The 23567-nt window shown below is 34.8% G+C and overlaps 1 protein-coding gene across 2 annotated transcripts in view; it reads right to left on the minus strand.

Moving 5' to 3' along the window:
- Window positions 1-7096: 7096 nt before the first annotated feature.
- Window positions 7097-23567, minus strand: part of TECRL (trans-2,3-enoyl-CoA reductase like) — a 73513-nt gene continuing 57042 nt past the window's right edge. The window contains exons 10-13 of one of the 2 annotated variants that reach the window (XM_053655039.1): window positions 12112-12197; window positions 11580-11625; window positions 10608-10731; window positions 7097-7447 (exon numbers count right to left, since the gene is read on the minus strand). In XM_053655039.1, the coding sequence (XP_053511014.1) occupies window positions 7099-7447; window positions 10608-10731; window positions 11580-11625; window positions 12112-12197 (605 nt within the window). In that variant the 3' untranslated portion in view covers window positions 7097-7098. Of the gene's footprint in view, window positions 7448-8147; window positions 9221-10607; window positions 10732-11579; window positions 11626-12111; window positions 12198-23567 lie in introns of those variants that run through there. The other variant, XM_037134130.2, reaches the window with a different exon arrangement.

Raw genomic sequence — 23567 nt, forward strand, 5'->3', positions numbered from 1 at the left:
TATTGGTGCCTTCAAAATGCATAAAATATACTATCTATTAAGGTAGGAAGACAATAAGTAAATGTAATATAGTAAGCGGTATATAAACTACTATAACAAAGAACATTTGAAGAAAATGCAGTATAGTAATTATACTGGGGACGTTAAAGGACCAACCACTAGATACTGCCAAAGAGAAGACAAAAAGAATATGTCAGGTTATAGAAAGTTTTTTTTTTAGAGAAGCTGTCAATTCGGTTTATCTTTAAAGATGATCTCATCACTCTATGGTTTTGCCAACTTTGGTTGTAAGCACAGCTGTATGCGTGTATGTGCAGACATACACATGCACATACACACAGTACTGAGGACAAAGGCTGCCAGAAATTGGATTAGAGAAAGGCCCACGAGGACCATTTTGAATTGTGACTATTGATCCCATGTTGTTCTGTTCAGCTGGTTCAGAGCCTGCTACTACCAGGAGGCAAAGCATTGTTTTCACTTACATTTAAATTAACTTTAAACTCACATATTAATTGAGCTGTAAGTGCTGAATAAATAATGTCAAATAAGTATAATCTGGGTCTTAACATTTAAAAGTATATGGGCCCATTCATCACTAGTTAATCACAGATGTGAAGAATCAGTTGGAAGGAAAAAACAGTCTTTCAAAACAAACTATGTAAAGTAGTAAAATAGCTAAAAGAATAATTTGCTTTCAGTGCAGATAAACTAAAAAACCTCTTGTTTCTCTGACTAGTGTGGCTCAGGTGGTTGCATATAATTAGGCAAAGTGAAGAGTCGCTGGTTTGATCCCTGGTCAGGGTACATACCTGAATTGTGGGTTTGGTCCTGGTTGGAGGTCTCTCTCATATAGATGTTTCTTTCCCCTTTTTTAACTCCCTCCCTCCCTCTCTTTCAAAAAATAAATATATAAAATGTTTTAATAATACAAAAATTAAAAATAAAACCTGTTTTGCCTCTTTTCTTTTGTTATTAGAAAGGATAATTATGTGATATTTGAGAAATAATCCCTCTGGTAAAATGTCAATCTATTAGTCAGCTTAGGCTGCTATCACAAAATGCCATAAATGGAGTACCTTAGAAAAACAAAAATGTATTTCTTACATTCTTAGAGGGTGGGAGTCAGGGCGCTACCATGGTCAAGGTTTGGTGAGTGGCTTCTTGCGGACTGCAGATTTCTCCTTGTATTCCCACAGGGCAGAGAGTTCTGAGAGAGCTCTCTGGGTGGTGTTTGATAAGAGCACTATTTCATTCATGACTGTTCCACTGCATGATCTAATCCCTTCCAAAGGCAACACTTCCTGATACCTTCCCACTTGGAGTTAGGATTTCAACATATGGATTCAATTTGACCCCTCAAACAAACATTTAGTGAGGCACAAACATTTAGTCTGGAATATAATTATTAAAATTAGGTATGTTTTTAAAATGTCCTGTTTATGCAAAATTTATTAAATGCCTGATATTAGAGATATTCTCAATTTTTAAAGAATTTTACCTATAACATGAATAATCTTTATTAATAAAATTTTTAATAACCTCATATTGTTTTATATTATTTATATGAACCCCAACTATTTTATGTATGTGAAGGTATAAATATTTTTCAAATATGCTAATATAAATTTTCAAAAAATAAAAGTGATTTTCCCAGAAAATACAGAAATAAAAACTCTACTTATGCATGTTAAAATAACATTTCTGGAGTATGGACCCTAAATCAGTTATAATTGCTAAGGAAATATGCACCCATTACACACACAAGTGCACACACTCATAAACACACATGCACCCATTTAGAAATTTTACCTTTATATATGTTGAAATCTTAGGTAATTGTGGGTTTTGTTAATTTCCATATGGAAGACAAATTACATTTCACATCCTGTGGAGGAGGTTTTTGGAAGTTCCTAGTTCAGCAAAGATAGCGTCTCTGTAATGGCCGTTGCATACATGTCGCATGGCCTGAAGGTCACTAATGCCTGAAGTCCCAAGAGGGTCCTATATGTGTAAGTATACACATGTACACATATATGTACATATATACATATGAATACACATGGATACATATGCATGCATATATCTGTATCCATATATACACAACCAACAGTTAATTTCAGTTGGAAATTGTGTTGTAGAATTTAACTGCTTTCAACTTATGTCTTCTATTCACTGTAATAAAAGAACAGCACCAACTAAAATTCTGTAAGTGTATTTCTCTGAATTTGGTAATCAAATTCTTACATATGAATTAATATTCAAATAGGTTTGTGTTCTTTCATAGTTCTGAGCAGGTAATTGTTTTTGAGACTTTAGGGAGGCATTAGAATTTTTAATCTCTTGCCTGTAAAAATTGCAAATTTATCGATTCTCCCATTATAAGTGAAAACTAGACTCGATAGCAAATACTTCACACATTTAAGTAACAAACTTCAAACATAAAGCCTAATGATGATAAAAACAGTTTTATCAATTTTCTTTAGTTAAATTTTCTCTCTGATTCATTAATTTCATTCTGTACATTTTTTTTTACTTTTATTTAGTTACTTTTCAAGTACATTTTTTTCTTTTTTTTTCTTTCCTTTTTTCTTTTTCTTTTCCTTTTTTTTTTCGCTTCTCGGCCTTTTGGCTAAGATCAAGTGCATTCTGTACATTTGAGTTCATGTTATTATTCAGTGAAATATTTTCTGTTCCCTTGTGATATTTTGAATAGCCAACAGAATTCTTTAGAAATTTGCCCTGCTAAAATCACTTTTTATTCCATATACTTCACAGATTCTTCTATTTCCTCAATTATGTAGTTTTAACCAATGGTCCTGTCTCATCGTGTTAACATTTCTTCACATTCAATACAAAGGTTGCATTACAAATGACCTTTGTGTTCTCTCTCATTTCTATTGGGAACATCAACATAGATTTTTCCCAATAGAAAATCTAGGATTATAGTTTTATCTATACACCAAAAAATTAAAACCTGTTATCTTATTTTATTTCCATAGTTGTGTAAAGAATAAATTACTGTGCTCTCATTTAAGTAAGAAAAGTGGGCCTCATAGATATTACCACAGTAAACCCAGGTTTTGAAATGCTTAAAGTTAGGCCTTGTAAGACATGGCTTTAGAGACATTTAGATATAAGAAAAATAGCATTTCCTACTAAGATTTGAATGTTTTTCATTAATACATACACATTTTAAGAACATATGCAAATATGCTAATGTTAATAACAAAATAATATATGTCAATAAATGTATTATGTTTTTTTAAATATAAACAGAGCCAAAATTTGTGAAAGCCTGAAAAGCTTGTATGAAAGGTCCACACATAATAAAATTTACATTTTTTAAAGAACGCATAAAGTTTTCAAATAAGACCACTTGCTGTGTTATAAAAGTCACAATAAATTTCAAGCATAAAATGCCAAAAAAAGAGAAAAAACAATAATTTAGGGTATGCTTTCTGAACACATGTAATTACATACATGAAAGCAAACATTGAGAAAAGGAGCCCAAATATTTAGAAGGTAAATGCTCATTTTAAATAATGTATAGGTAAAACAATAAATAAAAATTTGGAATATATTTTGCTTAAATATGAAAGAATACTTAATGTTTGATATACAAAAACTTTAGGAATACATCAAAATCTTTGGTAGTGGAACATTTGCTATAAAATTAAAAATGTTGAAAATCAATTATTTGAGTTTCATTCAGAGAAAGCTAAAAAAAGGAAAAAAACAAACTGCAAATAAAACTAAAGAAATACAATAGAAAAAAGTAATATTGAAATTAATGGAGAAAAATTTGTGAAAATTCAATACTGTTTTGCATAAAAATCTAGCAAACTAGGAATAGAAGAATTAATCTATAACCTGATGAGATACAAAAAAAAGAGAGAAACATTTCTCTGAAATAAGAATGAAAAAGAATGATCTCTTAATATCTATAATTTGTAGTGATGATGTATAAGCATATATATACACACACATGCACACATAAATACAAGGGGTGATCCCCAAAACCAGCATTTATTCATAAAAATTGTGTATTTACTCTTACATGTTTAAACTTCAGTCACCTTCAAAGTATTCTCTCTGATGCTATACAATTATTGAGAATTTTTCCACTGTTCAAACTGTTTTTGAACTCATCGATTATGAAACCTTTTAGTGCTTCTGCCTTTTTTTGTTTTGTTTTGCTTTACCACTTCCATACTGGCAAAATATTCCTTTTTGAGGACTTTTTCATCCAAAGCCAGAAAAAAAAAAAGTCACTCAGGGCGAGGTTGTGTAAATAGGGAGGATGGGACACAGCAGTCAGGCCATTTTTGGCTAAAAACTGCAGAACATTCAGCATGATGTGTACAGGCAGATGAATCACATCATGAAATGGGCAAAGAGATCGAAAGTCTTCAAAAAATTCACTCCGATAAATGAAGCCACAAAATGGAAAGACCACATGTGCCCTGCCTGGTGTGGTTCAGTGGGCTGGGTACTGTCTTGCAAATGCAAAGGTCACTTGTTTGATTCCCAGTTAGGGTTCCTGCCTAGGTTGTGATGTATGTATAATTATATAACAAATATCTAGTTTCATATAACGTAATTTCTAGTAATTTATAAAATACTTATTAGTGGTTAAATCTGAAAATTAATATTTGGGTCCGAGCTCTCTCGCACAAAATAAACATTAAGACTAAGAAAACCTGCATCTAAAAAGGCACAAGTGAAAGGAAACTGATGGATATTTCTCTCCCTCTCTTTCCCCCCTCCCTTCCTCTCTAAAAGTAAATGAAATCTTTATAAAAAAGAAAATACCACATGTTGGGAGAACTGACAGGCTCTCCTGTCTCTGAGTCTTATACCTATCAATTTTATGTGTCTAAAATGTTCTACCTACAATCCTTCACCTGGCTTAATACTCCACAATTATCAGCTTAGAGAGGAAATCCATCATACCAACTGCCTCATCCTAGTTCCTCTGTTGCTATTTACTCTGTCATAGCTCACAGTTCATTCCCTTTTAGCATCGATCACAGTCTAAAATTACTTTGCCCCTCATTTATTTAGTAGTTATATTCTCATTTCAACCTCAAATGAAAGTTTCTTGAAAGAAGGAACTCTGTTTATCTTTGTGCAGGAAAGCTCAGACCCCAATGTTAACTTTCAGATACTAACCACTAATAAATATTTTCAATAAATGAGTAGAAATTATGTTATATAAAACCACATATTTGTCATATGATTCCAACATTGATTTTATTACATGTTAGTTTTGAAGCAATGGAAATTGGCAATTGCCTGGATCTATAATAATATTCTTTAAGACTATACATGCAAATATTATCATTATAGGTTACTTACCTTGAACCTTATTTTAAAGCTAAGAAAATCTGTATCTTAAAAGGTTAAGTAAACTTAGCCATACTAATTCCTAAATAACATTTTTTAATTCTATAATTAAAAGAAATATGTGATTTACTTATTTTTAGAGAGAGGGGAAGGAAGGAAGAAAGAAAGGGAAAGAAAAGAAGGTGTGGTTGCCTCAATGTGGGCCCCACTGGGGACCTGGCCCGCAACCCAGGCATGTGCCCTGACTAGGAATCCAACCAACGACTCTTTGCTTCACAGCTTGTGCTCAATCCACTGAGCTACACCAGCCAGGGCTAAATTCTATAAACTTTTTAAAGTTACTTCATTTAGATTTTTAAAAATTCTTAATGGAATTATATATTATAATGTATCCTCTGTTGAATTAGCCAATAGTGATTAAAGTACAACAAGTCCCTGTATTTGGAGATAATGTCACCTTTCTGGAAAAACAAACAAACAAACTTGTGAATAGATAGAAAATAGAAGATAATTAACAGAAAAATAATGAGTCGTAAGTAAGAATTTATCAAAGAAATGGCATTGAACTCCAGGCCAGTAAACCAATGGTATAGACAGAACATTATGCTTTATGATTGTTGTGAATATTTCTTATATTTAAAGTAGATAATACAATTCTCCAGGCACCGTTTCTATAGTATTTAATTTTTCAAACAAGCAGTATAAAAGTATTTCTTTTATACTCTCACGATAGTAACTCTGGGATGATTATAGATTTTACAATTATTTTTATTAAAGTTTAGTTAGCATACTACACGATACTTGTTTCAGGTATGCAACATAATGATTTGGCATTTATATACCTTACAATGTGATCTCCACCATAAGTCTTGTCCCGATCTATCACTGTCAATTTATTGAAGTATCATTGACTATATTCCCTGTGCTGTATGTTATGTCCTCATTGCTTGTTTTATAACTGAATATTTGTGTCAGTGCTTCTTATTCCCCCCCACTTGTATCATACCTGATTTACCCCTCTGCAATAACTAGTGTGTTCTCTGCATCTGTGGGTCTGTTTCTGCTTTGTTTCATTTGTTTGTTTAGTTTTTTTTAACATTCCACGTACAGGTGAAATCGTACAGTATTTTTGTCTTTCTCTGTCTGACTTATTTCGCTTAGCATAATACCCTAGAATACCCATTCAAATATTTCTGAGCACTTGTTTCTCACATATTTTAGTCAGCATTATCAAACTACAGTTAAAAAACAAAATCCCATTTTAGCATGGAACTTCTGCCTCTGGAGATGCTTTCTGCATTTCCTCGACCAAACATCCCATGGGGGAAGGCTAATTATAGGCTGCAGTATGCACCTGGGTGAAAATTAACTTTTAAGCAGCCTTTAGAATAAATGGTTTTTAATTATTATCATTATGTAAAAACTGTATAAATGCCTTTAATTGTACTTATAAACTAACATTTGCTGTACTTGTCACCAAGCGTAGGTTCGTGATATAACCTCTCCAATTATACGTCCAGCTGGGTAATTGCTCCACTAGCTGCTGAGCAGCCTGGCACAAAGAGATAGACAAGAGTCACACACAGTAACTATGCTGTTCACCCCGCTTTTATTGAATACAAGTTCACTCAATGTAGAATAAATATCAACATACATCAATATCCTCCCCGCACTCTAACAATCTAAGAAAAATACAATATACACACACGTAGCAATCAATGAGGGATAACAAACCAGAGTCCCAGAATCTCAACCTTCAGGTCTGGGAAACAGCACAGTGGGCAAGGGACTTGTCAGCATCTTGGTAGGAAGGATCTCTGGAGCAGGGTGGGCAGAAGGGCAGACAAAGTCCTCAGTCCAGCAGGGCAGAGTCTCTGGTGGCTGATGCCAAGGGAGGTCAGTGTGGAATGGAGCAGCACTCTGGTGTGTGGTCCTGGGCTGTGTTAGCAGCCGGCTGGAGCCTGCCTCAGTTATACCTTGAAAGTGGTGTACTCCACCTTTCTGGGTCTTCCAGATAAATGTCTTTACACTCCTGATGCCAAGAGGGGTGTTTGCCCAAGAGCATATGGGTGGTATATAGCTGTTCTTCTTGACACCCCTGTTGGCAAAAGTGGAATTTCTCCAGGAGCCTGTCTACGTGTGGTCCTACCCTACAGACATGGCTGTTCTGACCATGTGTGCAGATATCATTTTTTAATTGTTGCTCAAATACAATTGTTTTCATTTCCCCCCATTTCTCTCTTGTGCCCTCCCAACTCCCACCTTCCACATTCTATCCTCCCCCCACCCCCAATGGATTTTTCCCCAGGTCCTTTACACAGGCTCCTTGATTTAACCCTTTCCCTTCTTTCCCCTGTTATCTGCCCCTCACTTCTGATCACTGTCAGTTCGTTCTTCATGTCAATGTCTCTGGTTCTATTTTGCTTGCTTGCTTGTTTTGTTGATTAGGTTCCATTTATTGATGAGATCATATGATATTTGTCCTTCACTGCCTTGCTTATTTCATTTAGCGTAATACTCTCCAGTTCTGTGTGCAGATATGTTAAGCATGTTTCCTTGCCAGATGTGTCTGCTCTAACTTAAGTAGTTTGCCTTTTGAACCAAAGTGTCATGGCTGACTGACAGCCATGTTGGTTGACATGAGTGACTCCACTTTGACTTATATACTTTATGCCATCTTGATTGGGCCAATGTTATTTTGTTGGTCCTGCTCCCCACAATAATCACAATCTAGGAATGACTATAAAAATTTATTTTTTATTGTTAAAATAAAAATAGAAGAATCTCATTATTAATTCATAGGTCATTTTATTTTACTTTATGAGCACAATTGGTATTGAAATGCTATGTATTTCCATTATAACAGGTATTCAATAGTAGTTACTCAAAACAAAATTTAAAACATCTTGAAAGTATGTAATTACTGGGAGATTAAAGATCAATATACAAAACATTCAACTATAATAGTGAATTTTGTTATTTGATTAGAGAAGTAAGATTGAACATGCACATTTTAAAAATAAGAATATTTTATTTGCTTAAATATTATTCGATGGCACCACATTTTCATTGTCTCCTTAAAGATGTATCATTGCTTAAAATTACTGTGTGTGTCTGTAAATGAGTCAGAGAATAACTTTTGTTTTCACAGAACTTTTGCTGAAAGACAAAATGCTTTACAGGTTTATTTTTATTCAAACTTAGTCAAATAATTTTAAGAAAATACTTGCTAAGAAACCAAAACACCTTTGAAATAACAATTTGAAGTAGGAAGGATGAAAGGGGTGGGGAAGAGAGGCGGTATGCTGTGATAATATAGGGTTGCATGGCAGCTGATTCAACTTTATATTTTTCTTTTGTTTTTTTTCCCTTCTCTAGCTAGTTAATAAGACACATGTGAAGAAATGTGTGAGCGATAAAGATGTGGTGCTTTGCAAACACTGTTTGGGAATTTTTATTTGGGGATAAAAAAAGTATTATCCTAGACAGTTATTCAAAAAGCAGTTATTAGAGTAATAAGTAGATTAAATAAACTATAAGGCTTTGTTTTAATGTTATATGTAATCACATATCTAGTAGCAGTCATAAAATCCTGATGTGAATTTATTGAATTGCATATGCATAATTATGTTCACAAAATGTAAATAACTATGTTATTGATGAATTCCAAATGGAAGGTGCAAAACTATGGCTTGTCAGGGGTCATGATAATTACTCCACTAAGGAATTTAGAGGTAGAAGCCGAGGCTTGTGATTATAATTTTACACTCCTGCTTCAAATTACTTGCAGTGTTTGTTGGTAACAGTACATGTGCCCATCCATCCTTGCTGCATCAGAGACCTTCTAGAGCCGCAGAGATGTGAAGGCTTCCTAGTTTGGCATCAGTCAGGATCCAATTAAGAAAGCAGAAAATACTCTTTGTTTATTTGTTATTATTATTTTTTCACCAAGGCATATTTATTGAGGTAGTTAATTACATAGTTCTGTTAGATGTATATAGTTTAATGCATTAGAACTTTAGACTTTTGCATGCTCCGATGTTATTTTGCTTAATGGTTGTTAAGGAGACTGTTCTTGTCTTTCCCTGTAATATTTTAATACTATATATTTGGGAGTAATACTAATGTTGTTAAAGGGTTGTTTTTGTTATTTCTTGAATAATTAACTTTACATTTTAATAATAAAGACCCACAAAATGCATATATGCTTATCTTTACCAAGGATATCATGTCAAATGCCTATATAATAAAAGCTTTAATGAAGATATTTTGTTATGTATATATCTATATCTATAGTAAATATTTGAAAAAAGAAAAAGCTCTAGAAATGAACCAGTCTGAAGAATCCCAATATTAAAATGATGAAACTAAGAATTTATTTTAAATATTTAACTAGTACATTCTTGATTTTTGCAGTATCAACCATTTCCTTGTCAAAATACATGTGAATGTTCACATACACACAAAGGCTTGAGAAGATGTTACAATTTAAAACTGTAAACATGAAGCAGAATTTTTCACCCTATTTCTCAAAAGTCTTCAATGTGCTCTCTCTTCATCATCATATACAACTAATTTGAAATGTAAATATTTCAATATATATACTCACATATACATATGATGTATATATACATCATAAATATACATAAATATATAAATAAATATATATGGAAGTGATTTAGTAAATATCTAGAAATTATTGTTATAGTATTAGAATTATAGCATATGCTTGTCTATACTATGGATAAATAAGATACATGGCTATGTATCAGTGTTTGACTTTTAATATGGGTAAAAATTTTCACAAGAGTGACCTCCAAATACAAGACATTAAATTCTTCTCAATAACATTTTGAACAATGAGGGAAAAAATAAATTACTATCAAAGTAAAGTGTAAAATTCAAGTGATATAAGTTTCACAACTTTTAAACTATTCACTTTAGATTTCAGATATTTTAATTGTCTTAAGAAAATAGTATGATGAATTATTTAATGAAATAAACATATTTTTCAAAGATCATCTAAATAACATTTGGATGTTATTTTTCATTACTTATATCTAAAATTTCTGTTTTTCATGTGCCTCAAGTTAATTACTCTGAATTTAGTTAGATTACTACTATTTTATAGTTTTACTTAGCAAAATACTATTGTTTGTGAATTTCTGGAACATAATAGTCAACCATACTTGACCAAGTCCGAATAGTGAGATTACGTTTATTTTTTATATATGAGGTAAGTCATTTATTTTGCTTACAATATGAATGGGATCATTGCTGATTTCCTGTGCATACAAGAATTGAATTTCTTCAGATAAATCTTATGTTTTTTTTTGGCCCACAAAGACATCTGGATACTCATCATAAGTGTAAAAATTCCAACTAGAAGAAAAAATAAATAGTTATTTATTTTCTTTCTTCTGTGATGGGTATAGCAAGTTATATTAGAAAAATGACTATATATTACTCTTAAAATATTTCTCAAATGTTTCATAGTTTGCCATCTATTTATTTACTCATATTCAATGCCTACCTTATATATGTTTAATCAGTGTTTATTGCATGGTTTGATGAACACAGAGAGTATATAGCAGAGAACAAAATATATCTACATTTTTTTCATCCTGTTGACCGTAAGTACTTACAAATAAATAATCTTTATCTCTGAATTTTTCAATAACTGTTGTCACATGCAGTAATATACCTCTTCACACATGCACACAATTGCTTATGATCAACCACACTTACTGTGATTCCAAATTTTGTACAATGAAACAAAAATAGGTATAGTTGGTATAACTAATATCCCTTCTAATACATGCAGTTAATTGAAATCTAGCTCCCTTGCATGTGTTAAAATGCCAGCATCCAAGGTTATACAATCATGCTCTCAGTCATCTCTTCACAGACACTCACGGATCCTGGGGAGTTCACACACATCTATGCACACACACACAAGTGAGTTTCAGCTTTAATGTGTTATTATCACTGCCTCTGTATTAGGCCAGATTAGGCCAAATTTCCTGGCTCGGATTAGGCCGTGATACATAGAGATACATAGTACGTAATGTTCCATTATATTTTAAAACTACGCAGAAATCCAAAATAAAAATATAATGGAAGCACAAAATCCTTTTGCAAACATGACAAACTTTAGAGCTGTAGCAGTGTGTGCAGAAATCACTGCTAAATATGTACTGCCTTCCACTGTGCATAAACCCAGGTCTTACCTGGAAGCGTTTGTGTCATGACTGTGAAACTGATCCATGATCCAATCTGTTAGATTAAAACATAAGTTAACATGTCTGTGTAAGCTAGTAATTTGTTCATGTGTAACTTTAAGTAGGTAATTCACAGCTTAAAACACAGTAGAAAAATGATAGGTGGAAAGAAATTTTCCCTAAATTACTTAAGTGTTCAATATGATTAAATCATAAGCAACTTTACAAAATGGTTATAAGAAAATGGATATGTTCAAAAACTTTTTAAAAAATCCCAAAACATCTTAAAACATTTTATGTGAAGATTGTAAACTTTTATCTAAATATAGATAAATATGTTATAATTATTCTTTTTTAGAAAAAATTGCAGCTGAAACATTCCAATTTTCTATGTATATGATAAAATCAATATCTATTTATATCTCTGTCTATGCTATATCTATAGCTATAACATATATATCATATAATAAATGTAAATACATAAATGAATGCATATATTATACCAAATAAAGTTTAAATATTTACATGCATAATGGCATACCTCATAGGTATAGTTAGGACATGAAACCAGGAAAAACATCCATGTGAAAGGGTTACAGTTTGGACTTGGAAAACAAGCATTAGTTCCTTTTAGAAAAGAGCATAAAATGTCAGTGATGCTACATATTGCACATTTGAATATATATTTGTTATATGATTCTAAATTTCCTAGTACAGCCGTCTACCACATGAAATGCCATCATATATTTACAGAACTTTATTTCACAAATTACTCAGAAGAGAAACATTTTTAAATATTATGACCCTTTGACTCAAATAGAACAATTGTCACTTTCTGACCATATCTATAACTATGTTGCTGTAAAATTACAGGAAACATCATGATAATCAATTCTTTAACAATTTAAATAAAGTGATGTATAAAAGTTACTTTGAATATCTTAATAGTTGTAGTGGTATTGCAAACTGGGATTAATAAAAGCATTTTAATATTTGCATGCCTCTTCATATTCTCATTTAGTGTCAAAGAAGATAATTTTGGTTGAGATTATTAAATGCCTCAAACCCCCCTTTCTACTAAATTAGCAAAAATCCAATGGGACTTTTATAAGGAGGTCATTTATATGAAAAATTATATACAAATGTATCTCATAAGAGAATTACAGTGAATATCATTATATTTAATATTCAGAAACACCATACAAATTATTTCTGTTCAGCAATTAGAATTGTTATTCACAGCTTTCATTATGCTCAGCATATTTTCACTTGATTTTGTTAGTTATTATTCACCTTTTTTTTTTCAGGAAACATTTTAGATAACAAATTTATAATGATTTCCATTTGAACATTGAACTGTGACATTTGTAAAAGTAAATGTGAATTTTAACATTATAGTTTATTCTCTATAAAGATTTAATCAGATGAACACATAAACTAATCTCATTATAATTCTAAAGTCATAATGAAATGTCAGTATGTTTTCAAAATTATAACTATTGTTGAATATCAAAAATATAGGTTCTATGAAAATTTCATGTACTGCTTATATCAAGATAAGGATAGATATGTATGCCATTTAGTATTACAGATTTTCTTGGTAATATTTATATAAACAACTTTTTGTAGTGCCCATATAACCATCAATAAAATATAATAGAGACAAATATTTATGTTATAGCAATGAATTTCAGAGGTGGAAAATGCATACAAGCTAATTTGGTTGAAAGCCTCTACTTTATGACTGATCAGCTTCTGTAGGTAGGACATGGTTAGGAGTCCACAAATACAAACTTCTTTCTGATGTAGTTTATAGGTTAAAAAAAAGTGTTGTGATGCACAGATGCATATGTATACAGATATTGTCTTAAGTGTACATAGTTGCTGTTAATTGTAATTAGAGATAAGGTTAGGTATTGCTAATTCAATTCATTCTCATTATATGTTCTCTCAACATTTACTTACTACTTATAATGGAGCTTCTAGTGAATGAAAGTGTGAAGATTTTTTTTTACATTACAATGCCTCACTACCTAAAATTTTCCATCTTAAATGGCTTATTCCACCATTTTTTAAAAATTCTTATTTAGTTATTTTTCAAGTACAGTTTTCTGTCTATTTCTCCCATCCCAGCCCACCCGCCCTGTGCTCCCCACCTCCCTCCCATTTCCACCCCCCTTAGTTATTGTCCCTGTGTCCTTTATACTTGTTCCTCTAAATCCCTCCCCTTTTTTCCCCTTAAATCCCCCACCATTTCAAGGAGTGCTGCCAATGGTCCCCATTCAACTCTCAGTAGCTCCTATGAAAGTGATGTGGTTGAAGGGAACTGCCTCACTCAAGGTTTCATTCACTTTTTTATTTAGTCTTAATCCAATATTTGATCAATATGGAAATTTGATGTCTCGATTCAGTACAATATTGTTATTTCATCCCAACTTTATAATTTTCTATGGGTGACTGAGACTCTCATTGATCCTATATTTCTCTTAATTTCCTACCTGAACATGATTTATTTTTTTGCATACCAAAAAAATTACTCCTTAACAGACCTCCTCACTGCCAATCTCTATATCATTGTCCCAAGAAACTAAACCTATAGTAGTTGGCACCAGGAGTGGCCCAAAAAGGAGATGCTGGAATGATATTCTAGAGTTGAATGACTTAGAAGCTTGCAGCCAGTACCCACCCCATTACAGATGATTGGTTCAGTACAGATAACTGCTGGTTCAAGGCAGCTGTACAAATATAAAATCATTTACCAATGGTATCCTGTTGTGTTATACTGTTGGAAGGGAATGCTTTATTCAGCCCAATGGAATTAAGTGGGGGTTACTATCATTGTTCTTGACAAAATTGAAAATGATAATTGACAATTAAAAGCCAATTGTGAAAACTAGAGGATCTCCTTGGCACCATACAAAGAAGCCCTCATTTTCTGAAGTGAGGGAAAGGTTGAGAAAGTTGAAGACTGGGTATTTGCAAGAATAGTCAAGATTAAAGAATATACAACACCAATCTGAAGCAGGTCTGCTAAGCCAAGGTTACCTTCACAAAAAATGTAATAGACAGATTTTTGCTAACTCTTTAAAGCTAAGAAGTAGTCCACTCCTCTCTATTAAAACTTAGCACACTTCTTGCCTGAAGGTGATAGAAAAGCTACCATGTTAATCCCCTTAGGATTTTTCCATGCTTCCATTAAACCCATGCTATAGCTAGGACTATATCTCAATATAACCCACCTGAGATTGTTCTGGGCCTAATTAAAAAGAAAAAAAAAGGATTATCTCCCAATGGAGTTGCAGGACACAGCAAGCATGAACAAGCAAATTACAGGAGAAGGAGAATGTATATGTGATTGGATTTCGAGGGTCCTTAATAAGAAGACAAAATATAAAATTGGATGAGGCTAGGTTTATTTGTTAGAGTACCCCCATGGAACATAGGGACCTGCTAAGAAGGTACACACCAACATGCACCTGGAACCATAAAAAAAGCATAGTCTCCACTATGAGAGGAAGAAATATTATAATTCCTATGATAGGCAAAGAGAGAAGGTATTAAATGGCTGATAAATGTAAGGATATTAAGTATATAGTTTATATAAAGCTGAAATTAAAATGAGCCTTTTCATGGGAAGGACTTTTCCCCCTTATGCTCTATATTCTCATATTTTTCCCATTTCATGGAAGAACCTGAAATATATATCATTTTCCAAAACTATAAAACAAATGTTAATGTAAGGATACCACAATCACTGAGATTAGAGTTAGCTTACTGTGGTTCCACTCTGATAGAAAGTGATGTCATCTTAGAACTGGGAAAGCTGTAGTGCTTGGGTTAAAGAACATTTCCACCTCTTCCAAATAAAAGCCATTCTAGTTTTAGCACTTTATTGTCATAAACTAGAATGATCGGTAAGCTCAGAAGAAGCTTGGTCAACAGAAAGTTGTGGCTGGTTAAAAGAACACAAGGTACCTGGAGGATAGATTGATGAATTTGTGACAGTACTATGTCTGAATTTAGACAAAGAAAGTTAATTAGAGGTTATTAGTCAAGAAACTTGGGGCAGCTGGCTCAGTATAAAATAAAAATAACTATTACATTCCCAGTTTTTAGATTTGAACCAGTTGTGAGACATTAAAATCATTAATGGACAATCAGTGTGGGACCCCAGGAAGAAATACTCTACAACATGAAAAGGAGTATAGATGATGACTGTCACTATAATAACTTCAATAAATGTCTATGGTCATTTGTTTAGGAAGCCATACACTAGTGAAAGTGGGATACCACTACATTTCAAGGATTATTAGACACAGTGTGCCTTCTAGGTCCAAAGTGATCATTTCCTCAAATACAAAAGGAATATTTGGACTATACTCTTGAGAACCACTCTGCCTGGTTTCGGGAGCTATAACCCCCGCTACCCATGGCTAAGGCTGAGTGAGCGACCTTTGGACCATAATTCACCAAGGAGACAAAAATTATCTCCCTGGCAGGAGTGCTGCTTCTGCTTTTTTTACTTCATCCATAACCGGCCCCCAATGCTTGGTCAGTTAGCCAATGATGAGTAAGATTCCTCAAGGGAGGATCAACCCAAGACAGGCATGATCACATGGAGGCCCCAGGGAAGGACTTAGGGGGCTACAGCAAAAGGGGATGATGGACCCCCTGGCTTTGACATAGCCTGAGTCCTCGTTCCATCTGAGAGAAGTCTCTTAATCTCTTGGCTGCCTTACTTCCCTGCCTGACTTAAGCCTGAAACAATGACAGAGGGCAGTGCAGCCCTGTGCTGGAAAGGGCAGGCTCCCCAGGTGATCAGGCCTAAGAAAGAACGTATAAAATCCTGTGAAACCCGCTTTATTAAGAATGCTCTCAATTAAATAATAAGGGTCCAAGCAGGAAATGAGTTTGTTTCCCAAAGTTTTATAGCCCTTTGGCTAACAAACCCTGACTCAGAGTAAACCCTTGTAGTTCTTTGTATGCTACTGTTTGATGCTTACTGCCTGACAATGATTAATGAACTTTACCTGTATTCCGGTGCAAATTGAAACCCAATAAAAACCTGTCAAGGCAAAAATCAGTGCGCTCTTCCCTTGAGAGAGTGGCCTGCCATCCCTTTTCCTCCACAGGACTCGATAGTCCCTGTGAATTTGTCTCATGTCTCATCCATAACACCTCGGACACTGTGGGCCAGTGTCCATGTCACTATACATACTTTGTAGTTTGGACAACTTCTACATTGCTTAAACTTTGGGCTAAAGACTGTTGCAGTGAGAAAAGCCAAGTGGAAACCTCTGAAATTGCACCCATTCGTCTATAAACATAAAAAATATTGCACCCCAGGGCATATTAGTGCTACCATTAAGATATGAGGTATGCTTGAGCAATGCTTTCCTTTTTTATCACCATTTAATTAACTTTTATAGGCCCCAACAAAAGCAAAATGAATTTTAGAGCATGAGAGTGAAGTATTGTGAATTTGGTCAAACACTGTCCACCACTGCAGTTGATCACCAGACACAGCATCTTCGCTAGAACAGACTGACCCAAGTTTGGATAGGTGGATATAGCCCCAGAGTTGACAATTTTTTTCATTTTTATTAAAAGAGGGTCAAAGTAGTTTGCTTTTTATACAAAATTATAGACTTTCATTTTTTTAGGATCATATTAATACTCCTATCTTCTGTCATAGCTTAAGGGGATCCAGACTCATTGAACATTGCACTGAAAATCACATTCCTGCACTATGTCAGCAACTTCATGCTATAATATTCATACTGCATGAAAAAGAAATGGCTAGCATGTTGGAGGCCTTATTAGGATGTGTGGTTTACACGAGGTGGGGGAAGATAATAAACCCTATAAAATTCTAAGGGCCCTCAGTAAAATGTTTTAAGACCAGACTATTATGGGGCACCACTTCAAAAATGAGAGGAAATATACTACAATTTGCACTTCCCACCATGAAAAAAGCAAAATTATTTTTGGCCTCTTCCATTAAAGAAGCATTACATTAATTGTCAGGAAACTCTGCTCTCAACCATATACCATGTAGCACAAAGAGCTATATTAGTTTAGCAGTGTTTAAGGCAGGACATTGCATTGCAGCAAGCTCAACTTTTAGCTTAAGGACTCCTGTACTTGGGTAGATTCTCTGTATTAAACATCAATGGTGGGAAAAGATAATATGCACAACCCTGATATTCTGGAGCAAGGCCCTACCGTTTTTAGTGGAGAATCATAGTTATTTAAAAAAAATAGTCCTGGGAGGCTGCTGAATCCTGGTAAAGATTCAGGTACCACTCTAGGAACACCAATGACCATGTGGTGCTGTCTGCATCATAAGCTAAGTTCTGCTAGACATGCCAAGTCATAGGTTGGGTGAGACCAGCAATAATGCATTATAAGGTAGAAATGGAATATTCAGAGTGAAATATAAATAGAACAATAAGGTACAAGCAAGCTGCATTGGCATAAGTTCTAGACAACTATATTAACTATCAATGTTGAACCCTTTAAAGTCACACATATGGCCACTATAGGTATACCTTAAATCCAGCTGAAAAAGGAGGAAGATCCTGAGCTTAGAGCAATAATGTGTTGATTGATATGTGGCATAAACTAAAAAAAAATGCATGGCAGCTACATATAGTTGTATTCAACTGTCGCCTTAAAAGGCAATAGTGGGGGGGAGGATTTTCCCAATGGGCAGAGTTTCTAGAGTTGAAAGAGGTGTATTCACAGCCTATGCTATACACAGAATCATGTGTTGTGTCAAGTGAACAAACAAATCAGGAATGTCCTTGAAGATAAGTGTGGATATGGAGTGTGAAGATCTTTGTATGAGAAGTTAATGCCCAACAAGAAGCATCTATAATAAAAGAGACAATATACAGCAGGTAAAGAAGGTAAGTCAGCCAGGCAATGCCAGCCAGCCGCTGTTATGGAGTACTCCTGTGCTGGTTGGTGCCTGGGTGCCTGAGTGGAGTGTGGCAGCAAGGATGAGAGCTGTCCTTGGGCTCCACTGCATGGGTACCCTCTTACCAGGGCAGATTTAGCTACCACTGCTTCCAAATGTTCAAACCGCTAGCAACAAAAACAACAGTAACACCATATTAAGCCACCATTTCTTACAGAGAATATAAGTAGGTTATTTATTGAACCTCATCTATTCTAAAAGGGAGCAGCAATTCATACTTCAGGAAAAAACACAGACTTTGTTATTTTGGGGGCAGGTGGTTCTGAGTCAGTCCTATTATCTGAGAGCTCACACAGTATTTGAACAATTAACATATACCCTTCACAACATACTGGTAGTTTAAGAGATCCACCTCCAAAAAGGAGGTATAAGAATAGGTCCACAACCATGAAAACTTCTGATGTGAAGTCCAATATCATTAAGAAATCGCTATCAGATGTTTAGCTAACCTGCTGGATTTGAGGGAATGTTCTGTTAAATTCACTGCTGAAATGCTGTATTTAAAGGCAAGGTACACCTTTAAATCAATCATAAACCATAGCTTTGAGTTGAGTGGGGATCTTCCTGTGACCCATGACAAAATATTATCCATTTGTGAAGAAGGGTTCAAATCTGAAGGCTCTGGAGTTGTGAGGATAAAAGTACTATTGTTGAAAAGGTAATAGACTCTGATCCTGAAGAGGAGGTACACCTGCTGTTATACAATAAGGTAAGGAGCGTATGTTTTGTGTCTAGTACCTGGGCATTCTTAGCACTCCCTTGGCCCATGAACAAGAACCACATCTATACCCTGATAAGAGCATGGAGACAGGATTTCAGACACAAGATGAGGATCTACATCATGGTAACAGATAATTCCTGAGAGGTTAAATATGTCAAGTGAAATCAAAGGATCTCTAGGAGTGTATGGAGAAGGAAAATGGTGCAAATTAGCTGTTATACCAAGAACATGCGGAGTGGTGAAAGCTGTGTAATTTCCCACTAAAATAGCTCCTTTAATTTCCCACAGATAGAAAAGTCCACTGGTTGTTCCCGGAAAGTATACAGAGAGAGAAGTAAATATGTGAAGTAGAAGAGGGGATTGTGAAGCATGCTGCAATTTGCTGCCAAGATACCCAATAGAAATGATTAATTTATTCCAAAATTGCTGAGGGTGCTGCTGTAAGAAAACTTTCAAGTGTCTGAGCCTCCGAGAGGATGGTCTTAATTGAAAAGAGCTGCCTTATCCAACACCATTCACCCGTCTGAGAGAGACCCAAATTCAATTTACCTTCCCTATAGTCATTCCAACTTTGGAAAACTCTAAAGGCTTTTCCTAGCATCAGATATTGTTACTGGTAGATCGTATGTCTGGAGTACTGGGGAGTCTCCCCCATTGGCCAAGATGGAGCGGCAGAGGGAGCTTCTTATGCAGAACACACAGAAAGCTAGATGTATCAATAGATAGAGCCTGAGTACAAAAACCTAGCAAGGTAATTGGATAGAGAGAAAAGCCCTCACACCCCACCTTCAGTTCCAGATTGGGAATGGGACTAGGTGAAAGGCAGACACATACACACCAAAGAAGTCAAAAATGGCACATGGGGAGGTGCTGGACCAATGAGGCCTATCAGTTTAGCCTGGGAAAGAGAGGGATTGGTGGAGGTGGACCCACCCCACAGTGCATGAAAATTTGGAAAGCTTATGGGTCATATTGAGAAAGCAGCTGTCTCTTCTCATACCCAAGGTACTCTGAACCCAGGGGAACAGAAGCACATGGGCTCATATCTCACTTATGCCTGAGACCTGGACATGCATGGTGCACTCTCCAGTTCTCTCCATGGGCCATGTGGCCTTAGCAGCCACGTGGTCCATGGCTTCTAGCGAGGAGTCTTTCTGTCTCTCTTGTCACCTGGGGGTGAACTCACTGGTATATTCAGGCTCTTTCCTAGTAATAGGGGACTCAAGAGTTGGAAAATTTTAGTTTAAGGGAAATAGTCATAAGGCTAGCAAATGATGCATGTGTTAAAGCCTTAGTTTCAGAAACTATAGATAAGGCCCATCCTTGCTCCTGGGAAGACAGCTGTTATCCTGGAGCACTGCTGGGGACCACCCGCTGGGGACAAGTGGAGTCATCGGGGCCATTGTATTCCAGGAGGAGACAGATGGCCACCAGCCCCTACGAAGAGCTAACTGCCCAGGGAGACAGTACTGCCGGTTTTTTTTTAAATCTAATTTTCCCTGATTTTCAAAACCCCTCACCACACTTTGTTCTCTGTTAGAAACGTGCTGGCTTGGAGGGAAATGTAAGATGGTCCAAATGGAGGGTACAAACCCACCATTTTCTCAAATTACCAGCCATCTGAATAAAGCACCCATAAAGATTCAATCCCAGTCTCTGGTTATTGGGTTTGGTATGTGGCAGGCAGCCTGAACACCAGTGTCTTTTCCGGGTTTCACTAGGTCCATGAGAACTTGCCGCCCTAGCAGCCACGTGGACCATGGTCATGCATGCTCCTCATTCAAGCTGCAGGAGGGAGTCTGAAATGAATAGCAGCCAGGAACAAGCTAAGCCATCCAGATGGGGACTAATGATGGCTTAGCAGCTGCCTGTGGATTCACTCCGAAGGCTTGTACTTCAAACTGTAGCAGTAACTCTGCACACTGGCTTTTATCTTGGTCTGCAGAGTAGATGGGCTTTGAGATGGGAGTTCACCATTCTCCCAGGTCAAACAGCACCTGAAAAAAATCTCTCTTGCTTTGCACAAGCATCTGTCCCACGAGTTTGACTTTCGCAGTAACAGGAAGTTGAAAACCCAGTTATTTGTTTGCTTACAATGTCTCTACAAAGCGACTGAAGCCCGTTTGAGACAGCATCACATCTACCACTAGAAAACATATGCATTTCTTTTAAAAATGCTTTTTAAATCTTATCCTGTATCAATCTGTGTGTCCTAAGAACACATTTGACACCTTGTTTAAACATGCAATATGAAATGGTTCCCCTACCATAATTTATGCCTAAAGCAAATCTGAGACAGATGTTAATACAAACTTCAATTAATATGTAAGTGGGGGAAATAACAACCCAACAGCGGCAGAGACTAATGTGGAGCTGACAAGGTACTGATACTTGTATAAGGATTTTACGAAGGGAAAATAATGTATTGAGTGTGTAGGTATCTAGAATTCATCAGAAGATGAGGATCTATATTTAGAAAATATCTGAGACCTGATTCATCAAAACACTGGATATGGAAATTTAAATGAAATGATCTGAACTAGTGAGGACAGATGCTTTGCTTAGAAGGCACTGCTTTGAGGAGAGGGAACAGCAGTCCAGGGATGCAGCTGAGATGGGGAAGGCATGGTTGGAGGCTTGCAGGGTAAAGAAGGAAGGACACAATTCTAGGAATTAAGGGATTAAAAACAAAAGAATATGTAGAGAATTGAAAGACTCAATGAAACCTTCATTCCTTCCAGAGCACACCTCACTCTTTAGACACTTCACTTCAATCATCCCGCTTATAAAAACAATCGCTATTTCAAGGGTGATCTATGGACTTAAAAATGAACATAACTTAATCAGTATTCGTTTAAAGCTCCTGTGTGAATAAAATAGAATACAAGAAACTTCCTTTTCTTCCTGCTAAAAAATAACCTCACAAAGAGAAGATAGATACAATTTTTAACCGAATACACAGAGCCAGAAGCATTTGCAGATACCAAAGAATATAACCATTAAGAAATCCCCCAACTCAAAATACGTATGGACAAAAGAGCAAGGGGAAAAAAGAGTGGATTGTGCAAAAAATGTAGAAAAAGCCATCTGAGTAATATTGAACATATTTAACTTTGTCTAAGGATAAAATGTTCAATAGAATATGGATATTAAGTAAATAATCAAAATTAACCAAAAATAAAAATAAACTGAAGCTAAAAATAGAAAGTGGTAAATACATATGATATGAGGAAAACACAATATAACATACTTTTAACTCCATACCCCCACAGTCCAAAATGTAACAAAATGAATTTTAAAGCTATGATATAAGAAAAACTTCTAGAATTAAATTTCTAAAAATCCATAAAACAACCTAGTAGATAATTACAACATGTCCCTGGAAAAACTGTGGTGGAATTATCAATTCTAATACACACCCTACACAATTAATAAACTTCAGTAGTAAAGAAAAAGTGTTCTGAATTCTTCAGGAAAAAAGAAGTTAATTAAGAAAGCAGAGAAGATTAGATTAGCACCTGATTTTCCAAGAGCAAATGGATACTGGATATGGTTAAGACACATATACAAAGTATTTTTTATGAATAATTTCTAAGTCACGTTTGATTTTTAAAACATAGTGACTTAAATTTTTCTATTTACATAATGACACCATATTCCAGATAGGTGGAGAAATGTGAGCAAGGTCATATTGTTAGAGGGTCACAGTCAAGACTAAAATGTGTGATATTCATAAATTTGTCAATGTTAGCAATTTTATAGGATTGTACTGTGTTTTGCTCCAACATAAAAAAATAGACCATTAGTTCTTCAAGTGGGTTTTATCATACATATCCAAAGATAATTCAGTCGATCCATTAATTTGAATCAGATAAATATGACATTCAATCTCTTATAAAATGTAGGCTTTACTTTTATACAAATGCAAACAAACCACAATAGCATTTTATACAAATGCAAACAACAAATTTGATTCATCTGTAATTTTTTTCTGCAATGAAAGTAGAGATATTTTCAAATCATATGAGAGTTGCTTCAAATATTCACATATAAAATAACTTGTATCATTGATATTCAACAAAATTAAGTACTTACTACAGTGTTATTTAATGTTGTAATATGAACCATGTTATTATATTATAATATTTTCATGTATTTGCAAATATTCTAGTATAATAAAATTTATTTGCAATTCCAGGTATTTCATTACATACAAATTTTTCCTGAAGAGCGTGACATATCATATGCTTTATCAGCCTGCCAGAAATGTTTACAGCAAGGAAATGTTAAAAAA

Source organism: Artibeus jamaicensis, unplaced genomic scaffold (genome assembly GCF_021234435.1).
Source record: "Artibeus jamaicensis isolate MK-2021 breed Jamaican fruit bat unplaced genomic scaffold, CSHL_Jam_final contig_908, whole genome shotgun sequence".
Lineage (NCBI taxonomy): Eukaryota > Metazoa > Chordata > Mammalia > Chiroptera > Phyllostomidae > Artibeus > Artibeus jamaicensis.